A 12,467-nucleotide genomic window follows, 5' to 3' on the forward strand; every position below is an offset into this window, starting at 1 on the left:
ATTTCAAAACAAAATCTCTCTTGATGCCAGCAGACCTTTAAACAGCTAAAGTAATCTGGTTTATTATGTTCCATGATCTTTTCTGCATCTCTCCACAGACGTGCTAATCACTCCCAGGGATGCAAGCTTCAGAACAACAAGTGTTCCTGGCTGCTTTGCCCTTTTGCCTGCAGATCTCTGGGGCCCGAGATGCTCGAGTCTCTCGTGCCATCACTCTTGCTCAGTCTAGGCTCGGTGGAGGTCGTGAAATGTCAGAGATTCCCGCTAGCCTCAGTGAAAGCGTGTTAATTACCACAAACATCCTGCAGCTCAGAGTCCAATACTCAGATGTCGAAAGGACAAATGTCTTGTTATCTCAACAAAGCTCCCTTTTGTGAATTATTGTCTTTTTTAGGAACACAAACACATGTTGAGGAAAAGGGCATGGTTTTCCAGAAAGGTTGGAGCTAATTGTTTGTTTGTTTTTTGACAGATGTGTGATATGAAGATGATGTGAACATGAGGTGATGTAAGTTCACTTTATTTAACTGACTATTTGATGTCTATACGAATCATGTATTTGGTCAAACCAAAATAAAATACATTTAAAGATTTGTTAAATGCTTATCAAGGCTGCATTTATTTGAGCAAAAATACAGTAAAAACAGCAATATTGTGAAATTTTATTACAATTTAAAATAGCGGTTATATATTTTAATATATTTTGAAATGTAATTTATTCCTGCGATGCAAAGCTTAACTTTCAGCATCATTACTCCAGTCTTCAGTGCCACATGATCCTTCAGAAATCATTCTAATATGCTGATTTGCTGCTCAAGAAGCATTTCTTATTATTATTAATGTTGAAAATAGTTGTGCTGCTTCATATTTTGTGGAAAACATGATCCAAGTTTTTTTCAGGACCCTTTCATGAAAATAGAAAAATTTAAAAAGAAACAAATAAGACAGGGAGCAATTAGTAGCAATTTAACCCTTTGTTGCTTTATTAATTTTAATGTTTTTATAGAGATAATTGATAGTAGATATTCCAGGGGTTACAGTGATTTTACATTTATGTTTTTTTTTTTTCATCAGTAAAAACTACAATATGAAAAAGGTTCAAAAGTTAGTGGGGTCACTTTAACCCGCCGCCGGCAACGATGAAAATGTAGCCCAGGTAAAACTGTGGACTTGGCAACACTTGCGCAGCGCGCTGTCATACGGCCAATGTAAACAAGGAGGACATAAAGTGAGTGAGTATGCATTTATTTATTGTGTGATCTGCCACGGAAGCCAGTGAAATTATGCGCAGGCAATATGAAAAATAAAGACAAGGATGTGACAGAAGAGAGCAGAGTTTTGAAACATTTATGATGCAAGCCCTCATGTTTTGCTTGTATACAGTGGTGTACGGGACAGCCCCGCAGTGCGAGGGGGCCCCGTCGCAGGACATTCTAAAAGGCAGTGCTTCGAGACACTGCAAAAGACGCAAGACGTGAGTGCAAAGGTAGTGCAGCGGGCTTAATGTTCTAAAACAACAACTGGGGAAAATCTCATTTTTCTCACATTTCACTTGTCATAAGCACTATACTTCTAAGACAACCGCACCGTAATCGAAGTGGATATTTTTATGCTTAAAGTGGCTTATGTATATAAGCCACAATGGCTGTGCGAAGTTGCTGGATATTGGCAGGAACTGGAACACGCTGTAGTATACGCCGATCCAGAGCATCCCAAACATGCTCAATGGGTGACATGTCCGGTGAGTATGCTGGCCATGCAAGAACTGGGATGTTTTCAGCTTCCAGGAATTGTGTACAGATCCTTGCAACATGGGGCCGTGCATTATCATGCTGCAACATGAGGTGATGGTCGTGGATGAATGGCACAACAATGGGCCTCAGGATCGTGCTGTGTGCACATTTTAGAGTGACCTTTTATTGTGGCCGGCCTAAGGCACACCTGTGCAATAATCATGCTGTCTGATCAGCATCTTAATATGCCACACCTGTGAGGTGGATGGATTATCTCGGCAAAGGAGAAGTGCTCACTAACACAGATTTAGACAGATTTGTGAACAATATTTGAGAGAAATAGGCCTTTTGTGTGCATAGAAAAAGTCTTAGATCTTTGAGTTCAGCTCATGAAAAATGGGGGCAAAAACAAAAGTGTTGCGTTTATAATTTTGTTCAGTGTATTTGGATGCTAAAATAATATTTATTACGTATAGGTTTTACACGTAACTCACATTATCGACGTAAATCATCATCCTTCACAAAAGCTATAACAGCACAGTGAGGCGTTGGTCACTCTGAAAGCAACAACAGACTTTTTCAATTGAGCATTGTAACTTTTATGTTTCTTTATGTATTTTATTTTGATAACGAACAGGCTGCGATGTCAAGGTAGAAAAAATGTTGTGTGTGCGCGTGAGGCGCCAGCGCGATCACTGCATTGTTTTTCCAACAGTTAATCGTAATTTAGTCATATACCAACGCTGGTTGGTCATACAAGCAAGACATCATTCATCACTGTAAACCTGTTCCAATGGCAAACGCTTTAGCGGTTCACTGACGACTTGTCACCAGATTTTGTCATGCAATTTATCGTTCGTTCTCGAAATTGAAAGTGATCAAGACATTTCTCCGGAGCACAATGTTACAAGAAAGAAGACTGCCAGTTTAGCTCTAAGTATTGAGAATGCCCGCGCTCGCAACATCGACATTAAAGCTGCAGTCAAAGACTTTGCACACCAAAACGCTCGGAGAGCACAAAGGATTCGGAAGAGCTTTTGCTTGTTTGTGGTTGTCAGTTAATAAAAAGAATAAATTAATTAATTGCAAAAGTTGGTATATTTATAGAAAGTAAATTTCATATCTTTTAATTTGTTTTTCTCCTAGTTTTTTTTTTTTTTACTGTTCATTTTCTTACTGAAAGACATGAATTTTGCTTGTATCATTTTTTTAAACAGTTAGCCAGGCTTATAGGACAGTGAAATGTGCTGGCCATTAGCCTACATGAAATTCATCAATGCAATGATAATTCACCACATTCATTACTGATAAATCAGTTAAGTAAATAGAAGAAACGGACTCAGTAGTATAATTGCAGCAGATGCACAATACATTTTTGTACATGACATCACTGCTGGTGCTAGGGGCCCCATCTCGTTCTTTGCGGGGGGCCTCTAAGATGTGCGGTACGCCACTGCTTGTATATAGTGTAATACTTAGGAGTTCTGGCACGTCACTGTACTTCCACTGACTACCTTTCGCAACTCTCTTGATAACTTTGGGCCACAGTTTTGGGCCATATTTGCCTGCAGTGTGAAAGTAACCACTGTCACTAGCAAAACATGTTCTATAAGATCTGAAGGTTTTTTTACTGCAAGTTGCTTGTATTTTAGCAGAATATATGGCCACTTTTGAATGCCTGTCAGTGGAGAAAGAGCAATTGCAGCATCTTGTCAGCACTGGAACACACTATAACCATATTTTCAGGTCAAAAGATTGTCCTGGCCAGGTCATGCCCATCGGAAAGTATATTTCTCTAAAGCAGAGATGCCCAAACCAGGGCCCATGGACCAAAGTTTACCTATTTGCAGCACCTTTGATAGGAAAAAACATGCCATTGAAGCATATCTTCATTTCTAATTTATCACTTTGTTTTAACATTTTTTGTTTGTTTATTCCATTAAAAGAGAATATAAGTGAATTTGATAAATTTTTATTTTTACATTTTACATTTTATCATAATACAGTTGGATTATAAAGCAGCATTTACTTGCAGCCTATACAGCCCTCAATAAAGTTTGATGTTTGGCCCTTCATAGGAAAACATTTGGACAAATAATTGAATTCTTCTGACATCACATGCGGTTGTCATGCGCATATAAAATGAGGTTTCTCTTCTACTTCCTTCACACCAGACTGGAGCAGCTGCAGAGGTTTGACTGGAAAGACAACTGAACTTTATGTGACTCTAAAGTGAATTTGTTGATGCAACTGAATTTTACATTGAGAATAACATTGCTCTATCTTAGTTATCTTGATGCACATTGTTACACCTCCTACATTCTCTTCTCTTTTTTGTCCAGAAAGCGGTGCTATCAAAAAATGAACGTTTCACTGGTGGGTAACATCACACAACCCAAGTATCTGCGGGACAGCTTTAGCTCAGCGCTGACTAGGAATGTGATCGTGGTCGGTTTGTGCATCTCCATCAACTATATCAATGGCGCGCTCGTCCACACCTTCATCAAGCATGAGATCTTCAACGGAAACCCTCGCTACATTCTCTTCATTCACATGGTGCTCAATGACATGATTCAGCTGATGATTGCAGTCGTCCTTCACATTTTAAGCTACACTGTGTTTACTCTCAATGTCTCTTTCTGCTGTGTTTTATTGATGAGTGTTATATTCACAACACTCAACACACCGCTGAATCTCGCTACCATGGCTATAGAGCGCTATATAGCCATATGCAACCCTTTACGTCATGCTCAGATCTGTACCGTATGTAAAACGTACATCCTTATCAGCCTGATCTGGGTCCTGAGTGCCATTCAGGTTCTACCAGACCTGTTCATCCTGTTGGCTACAAAACCTCTAACCTTCTTCTACAGCAACATCCCCTGCATCAGAGATTATGTGTTTGATAACCCATATATAGTAGAAAAGAGAAATGTTGTGTACACCATTTACCTGACCTTTGTGTGGCTCACTATAGTGTATACTTACTTGAAGATCATGTTTGTTGCAAAGGCCACGAACTCAGATGCTCGCAAAGCTCAGAGTACCATCATCCTACACGGGATCCAGCTTCTGATGTGCATGCTAACGTTTGTCGGGCCCTTCCTGGACAGGCTGCTCACAGAAATGTTTCCGCTGTTTATTATAGATACGAGATTCTCAAGTTATTTAGTAATCCAGATAATGCCCAGGTTTATCAGTCCAATTGTGTATGGCATGAGAGATCAAATGTTTTGCAAATACCTGAAAAGATACTTACTGTGTACAATGTTCAAGATGAGGAGAAAAACACAAAATCTCCAATCCAGTGGGAATTTGGCAAAAGTTTCTAATAAATCCATGTGAAAGTTCACTTTATTAAAATATTGTGAAGAAAATAAATGTTGGCTTTGTAAGCAACATCTGTGGATGAATATGATTTGTTTGAAAAATTATTTAATAAATATATACTGCACTACATGTACAATGAGCAGAATTAATACTTTGAAATGTAATGAATGATTGACGCTACCGAGGTGGATAGAGACCCCAGCACTGGTTCATAATATTAAACTAAATGTACCCAGATGTTTAGTTATCATCCAGATTGGATCTGGTTTTGCAGGAAACAATGTAATTTGTGAGAAATTGCATATGATAATACGAACTTTTAAAGTAATAAAAATGCTTATTCAGAGTGTATGGCAGCTGTACCTGAACTTCCCAGACATACTAGCATAAAAAATGTCAATGGAAATACTCCTTTACTTTGTACAATGAAAACACACATACGTTACTAAATCAGTAGTTTCAATTGACCTTTTTCTTTTTCTCAGCTTTTAGATTTTGCAAATCTGACTCATTTTCTGTGGATGTTTGTGTAAATAGTATAAATGAAAAGCTGTAATTGTCTCATCACATTTCAGATCACATACCATGTGATATCTAATAACTGTATTTAGGGTTAGGGTTAGGGTTAGGTTAGGGTTAGGGTTAATATATATATATATTAATACATTTATATGACCTCCATCTAAGGAAATGTCATTAGTTATGTCACTGGGGCAAATAAAGAAAATAAAACACAAGCTTAGTGAAATGTATGTCAGAAAAATAATAATTCGGACATATGATGTCCTTAGAAAAATGCCCCCTAAAACTAGGCCTATTCTGATATATCCTATTTCAAAATCTTATTTTTCCCATATATATTTTACTAAGCATGCTGGAGTTTGTTTTTGGATGAGAGCGTTTTCTTTTCTAGTTTTTTCTTGAAACTCTCCCAAACAACATTGTTTGTTTTTTTGTTTTTGAGGCTTTCTGACCCCAAGACTCAATTATTTTCTGCAGTTCTCCAGCTGGGATCCTTGGAGTCTTTGGCCACTCAAACTCTCCTCCTCACCGTGCATTAGGACGATATGGATACACTTCCTCTTACTGTATTAGAGAAAAATATGTATTTCATAATGTGATTTTCCCCCACTTTCACTTTTTTTCTTTTACTTTAATTAAAGGTTAGATTTTTTTATTTTTATTTTTTTGAATGAAAGATCAGGTGGATAAACAATGCGGATTTATTTCCACAGCCTTCTTTGATCATATTTACCAAGGGTGTGAATAATATTGAGCACAACTGTATGTTACAATTGGTTTATGTGAGTATTTGTGTATCAAACATATTATAGGAATATCTTTGCTTTTTAAATATCTTTGCTATCACATAAACATGTGATAATATTAACAATGAAGGTTTTAATGCTATACTACTGTTTTGTCGAGCCCGGTCTCATGAAAATGCGTATAAATAGTACGCCAAATCAAAAACGAAAACTCGTGGTATTGATACGCAAAATGGACTTTGGCCTGCATATTATACGCATGTGTTTTGCGTGCATATAATACGCAGTTTTCGCGTGCATATGATACGAAATTTGTTGGCGTGCATATGATATGCAGTTTTCGCGTACATATGATACACATCTACCCCACAACCCTAAACCTACCCATCGCGTAGCATATACTCGCCAAAGTTCATTTTTGCGTATCATTTTGCGTTTTTATTTGGCGTACTATTTATACGCAATTTCATGAGATCGGGGTTTTTCAGGGTTGTGACTAGAAGGGATGCAGCTACTGCCAGAAAATAACAATACATTAAATTTATACCTATTAGATCAGATTATGTGTTTTATTAACGTCTACACCCAACCCTAAACCTAACCTTACAATAATGCAAATAGAGTAATTAATTGTTGTTCAGCATGACAAAAATGATACAATATTGATGTGCGCTTGCCTAGTAGGACAATCTGGCCTTAGCTGTATATCCCTTCTAGCACCAACCATTCTTCAGAGGATGATTCTTAAATTATTACATTTAGTGCACCATCAGTCATAAAAATATTTATATTTAATTTGTTAGCTGCTTTTGACCAAAGGGGCTTACACTGCATTCGGGATACACACTAATCAGATATATAGGCCTACTGTATACTAAAATATATATTACATACTGTGTATAAATAGATAGACAGATAGATAGATCTGATCAAGTGTGTATCTTGAATGCAATGTAAGCTACTTTGGATAATAGCATCAAACTAATTAAATATCCAACAATATCTTGAGATATTAGCCTATAAAAAAAATTTAGTAGACAAGATTGAGGTTTATCCTCTTTTTTTCAAACTTAAGGCCTGAAGATGATGAATTTAACCTGAGGCCAACAACTTCTCATGAGAGACACGTTCACCACGGCCTTCATTAAGAACTTCATCGTGGTCCTGGTGTGGTTCCTCCTCAGCTACATCAATGGCAGTGTCCTGGCCACATTCTTCAGGCATCAGATCTTTTTACGAAGACCCTCGCTATATTCTATTCATACATATGGTCATTAATGACGCAGGGGTCCTGACCAAGTGTCAATACTGTATGTGACAAGTTGGGAGTGAGAACATGTTGGTGTTAGTTTGCACCTCTGTTTACATCTTTTGGTCCCTGGGAATAACAAAACTGTGCTAATGCCAAATCCCTGAAGAGTTTTCTGTGCATCCTCCAATCAGCTGCCCTGATCTATATCACATCCATACGGTATAAGATTCACCACAGGCCTGGACTTTCAGACAGGGCAGGAGGCATTTTAGGTAAGAGTGGATCTGACTAACCATATCTCTAAACTCTAGCTAGATATCTTAAATGAAGCAAATTGGAAAATAATATTACGCTGAGACATACTGTGCCTTACAAGTCATGTTTATTTTATTTAGTTCAGGAAACATAGCTGTTTAAGTGTTCATATTTATTTAATTGTGCAGCAGTTGCTCTAGCAATAGAAAAAGTATATCTTCATGCGTATGCATGTAGGTATTATATACTTGCTTATATAGCCATACTGCTCTATAACAAATTTTAAATAATTAAAAATTGTAAAGTTTTACAGAGTAAAAAGATGAATGGTACAATGCAAGAATGTGTAGCCTATTACTGTATTGTGTGTAGTTGTGTACACTGTGTCTATAATGTGTGCTTTATCATCTCAGGTTGAGAACATGAACTCCAGCACTTTACTACTTCTGAATGTCATACCGCGGGACAGCTTCAGCACTGCTCTCACTAAAAACATTGTGGCCATGCTTGTGTGGCTGGCACTCAGTATCCTTAACTGCAGTATGGTGTCCACTTTCCGCAAGCACCGTTTCTTCTATGAAGATCCACGTTATATCATGTTTATCTGCATGGTCATTAATGATGGTGTACAACTGACACTGGTCACCTCCTTGTATGTGGTTAGTATTGAGATGAAATACAGGGCCAAAAAATGATATAAATGCCTGAATACAATTGCATTGGATTCAAAATATCAAGCATGTGGCATTTATTTTAAATATTTACTAAGTAATATTGTGAAATATTAACACAGTTTTAAAAAAAAGTTTTCTGTTTGATTATATATTAAAATGCATTTATTTCTGTGATGCAAAGTTGAATTTTCAGCATCATTACTCCAGTCTTCAGTTTCCTTCAGACATCATTCTAATATGCTGATCTGCTGCTCTTTTCTTATTATTATCTTATTATTACTCCCCCCACCCCACCACCACCCCAAAAAAAGTAGAAAGTTGAATCATTTGTTGCAACATTTTTCATATCACTAAAATTGAAAACGTAACTTTAAATGTTTTTATTTTTAGTTTCAATTCATTTTTAGTTTAAAACTCAGTGTTGATATTTTTGTAATACATCATTTATGAGTAGAAAGTTTTAAAAAATCTGCATTATTTGAAATAGAAATCTCATGTAGCATATTTAATTACTGTCACTTTTGATGAATTTAATTTTTATTTCTTTCCAAAAAAATTTAAAAATGTTAATTTTTCTTTTAAAAATTTAAAAATTAAGCAAATGCTTGTGAGTGAATCTCTTTTCTATTTTGTTACTATTTTATTTTGTTTTTAGATTGTTAAATCATTAATTGTAACAATTTTCATACGATAAAAATTTAAAACATTTAAATTTTTACTCAAAAAACTGAATAAAAGTGACAAAAATCCTTAAAACAGTTTGAACAGATTAAGCATAATTACTGTATAATGAAACAATGTTATTTCCAATGTGCATGTCGTTTGTGTTCTTTTCTTCCTGTTCTAGGTGAGTTATGCCTTCTCAAAGATTCTGGCGTCTGCCTGCTGTCCACTGATCTTGACCGCTGTGACGACCACGCGCTCCACCCCGCTCATCCTGGCCGGCATGGCCCTGGAGTGCTACATCTCCATCTGCTTCCCCCTCCATTACAGCCACATCTGCACTGTCGCACGCACCATGTGGATGATCGGGGTCATATTCCTCCTGAGCCTCACTCCCCCCATCACTGATCTTTTCATCACCGTGGCCAAAGAACCACCACTGTTCTTCCACACATCCATTTTCTGCGATCACTCACTCCTATTCCGAGACCATTCGATTTATTACAAGAACTGCGTGTTTGATAGTGTGTATTTCTCTTTTGTCTTCTTGACTTTGCTTTATACGTACTATAAGATCATGCTGACGGCCCGTGCGGCCTCCACTGACCTGGTGTCAGCCAAGAAGGCCCGTAACACAGTGTTACTCCATGGGGTTCAGCTGCTGCTGTGCATGCTGGCGTTTGTCGTGCCGTCCATGCAGGCTCCGCTCATACAGCTGTTTCCAATGTACGGCCTAGAGATCCGTTATGTTAATTTTCTTCTGGTCTACATTATCCCACGATTTCTCAGTCCTATGATTTATGGGTTCAGGGATGAGAAGTTTCGCAAGAATTGGCTCAGATACTTTGTCTCTAAAGCACACAAAGTAGACAATTCTGTCACAGCCAGGCAATTCTCTCAAAAGCCTGGATAGTGGTTTGTTCATTTCATGTATGATTTGTAGGTGACACTGATTTTTGGAGTCGAGAAATTTTTCCGAAATCGAAAATTTCATTTTAACAGGCAACAGGACATTTGAAGAAATTGTTGATACAGAAAACTATATGATTCAAAAGAACAAAATAATGAAAGACCTGTTTGAAAAGAAGCCCTTCTCATTGCTAAATTGATCAACACTTTTGGCACTATAAAAACTTAATATAAATGTTTATAATAATATATAAGATAGGGTAGTTAAATTTGATTTTTAAAAAATGTTACAATTTTAAGTTAAAATGTGTATGTGTATGAGCAAAGTATATAGTTGCTATAACTGGTGTTCTTGTTTTTTTAATTAAAAAAGCCCTGCGGTGTAACATGGATTTTAAAAGTACAAATATTCCATGTAGTTTTTAAAGCAGTATGAGGTTACTCATATGAAACTGCATGTACTATACAGCTTATTAACATTAGAATTACTGTTTGGAATAGTTTTAGATGCAGTCTATCAGGCCACATTGCAGGACATTGTCATTTAAACTGCCCAAATGGTAAAAAAAACAAAAAAAAACATCTAGGTCATACAAACCTTGATCAAGCTTGCATCATCTTAAAGAAGCTCATTAATTCAGCACAAATCCTCAGTTGTTCAGTTTGCCCTTCAGAGAGCACAACCATTGCATCATCGTAACGATAAATACAGAAGAGACTATCATGCATTTGCCATAGCAATACGGCAGGTCAGTTTATGTATTCAGTGTCATGAAATTTGTAAAGTCTCACTACAATCATGGAAAATGTGAATGTCTTTTCTCTTCAGCATTACCTAATTAATATTGTTTTTTTATAATGCTAATGTATTATATACAGTACTTTAAGTGAGCTTGTATAACTTTATACTGATAATTGAAATGCTGACATTGACTGCTGAGACACTACAACATATTATACCAATGATAGTGTACTTATCTAAGTTTGTAAGTAATTTAACCACTGGAATTCTTCAGCTGTTGCAGGTTACAGGATCATAATGAACAGCACCATTCCAATGGATCAGTTTTATGACGCATTCATCAAGAACTTCATCAGTGTAGTCCTCGGCCTAATCATCAACTATATCAATGGGACATTTGTGCTTGTCTTCTTCAAAAATACTATTTTCTATAGTGACCCAAGATACATTTTATACACCCATTTGGTAATCAATGACATAATAATGCTGTCCATTTCCGTGGGCTTACAAGTCACAATATATGTTGTTGGTACCTTCAGTCTCTCAGTATGTTGTGTTGTGCTATTTGTTGCCGTTATAGTCACCAAGAACTCTCCACTAAATCTGGCCTGCATGGCCATAGAGCGATACATTGCCATTTGCAAGCCACTACATCACCCGCAAATATGTACAGTTCGCAGGACCTACATGCTCATCTGGTTCATGTGGACTCTGTCAGCAGTGCCAGCTTTCAGTGATATATTCATCACATTATCAACTCGACCGGCAAGCTTTTTCTCTACTGCCATTTTATGTCACAGGGTGTTAATTTACAACACCTGGCAATACGCAGTCAATGATACTGTGTCGAATGTTGTGTATTTGTTATTTGTGTGGACTACGCTGATCGTCACCTACTTCAAGGTTCTTTCTGCAGCAAACGCTGCTAGTACAGATCGAGTGTCTGCTAGAAAGGCCCGGAACACGATACTGCTGCACGGAGGTCAGCTTTTACTGTGTATGATGTCCTACATCACCCCACTCATCAGTACAGCACTTATAGATCTTTTTCCTCAGAGTCGATCAACCATTCTGTTTATTCTTTTTTTGTTGTCAAATATTCTACCAAGGTTACTAAGCCCATTAATCTACGGGTTAAGAGATAAACAATTTGCTGAGCGTGTTAAAGTGTATTTTTGTTGCAAACAAATAAAGACACAGATAATACCAGTGAACTAAGCTATGAACAGAATATGTTTAATATTCACATTTATCTTACTTGAATTTATCAGCATTTGATTCGGTGTGAATGTACATATGTGATATTTGTAAACTGGCTTTTTTCACTCCTGATGTGTGGTATGAAGATCTGAAATAGTTTGTTTAGTCTAGATAACCTGTAAATTCTCTTTATGTTTTTGCAGGTTGGGTATGTATATAAAAATATATCAAATTCAAAGCATAAGTGTCTGTTTGCTGAGTCATATTTTTAACCACCTGGTCTACCTATAGCAGGGATGGGCAACTTCGGTCCTGGTGTACTGTCCTGAAGAGTTTAGCTCCAACCCTAATCAAACACCCTAACTCCCCTTACGAAAAATAAGTTTATTCAAGTAAGCTATTAGTATACTTCTTTTAAACAAAAAAATAGGAAAGTATACT

At 36.9% G+C, this 12,467-nt stretch overlaps 2 protein-coding genes and 1 pseudogene across 2 annotated transcripts; all 3 read left to right on the plus strand.

Moving 5' to 3' along the window:
• Positions 1-119: 119 nt before the first annotated feature.
• LOC107587612 (olfactory receptor 8J3-like) lies at positions 120-5,078 on the plus strand. The gene is made up of 4 exons (XM_016275461.1): positions 120-273; positions 395-439; positions 1,384-1,474; positions 4,076-5,078. The coding sequence occupies exons 1-4, from the start codon at positions 120-122 to the stop codon at positions 5,076-5,078; spliced, it is 1,293 nt and encodes a 430-aa protein (XP_016130947.1).
• Positions 5,079-7,417: 2,339 nt separating this feature from the next.
• On the plus strand, positions 7,418-10,088 carry LOC107587613 (olfactory receptor 51L1-like; annotated as a pseudogene).
• A 1,035-nt stretch (positions 10,089-11,123) lies between these two features.
• LOC107587614 (olfactory receptor 4K15-like) lies at positions 11,124-12,044 on the plus strand. The gene has a single exon (XM_016275463.1). The coding sequence runs from the start codon at positions 11,124-11,126 to the stop codon at positions 12,042-12,044; it is 921 nt and encodes a 306-aa protein (XP_016130949.1).
• The last annotated feature ends 423 nt before the right edge of the window (positions 12,045-12,467 follow it).

Source organism: Sinocyclocheilus grahami, unplaced genomic scaffold (assembly GCF_001515645.1).
Source record: "Sinocyclocheilus grahami isolate Dianchi unplaced genomic scaffold, SAMN03320097.WGS_v1.1 scaffold94.1, whole genome shotgun sequence".
NCBI classification, from domain to species: domain Eukaryota; kingdom Metazoa; phylum Chordata; class Actinopteri; order Cypriniformes; family Cyprinidae; genus Sinocyclocheilus; species Sinocyclocheilus grahami.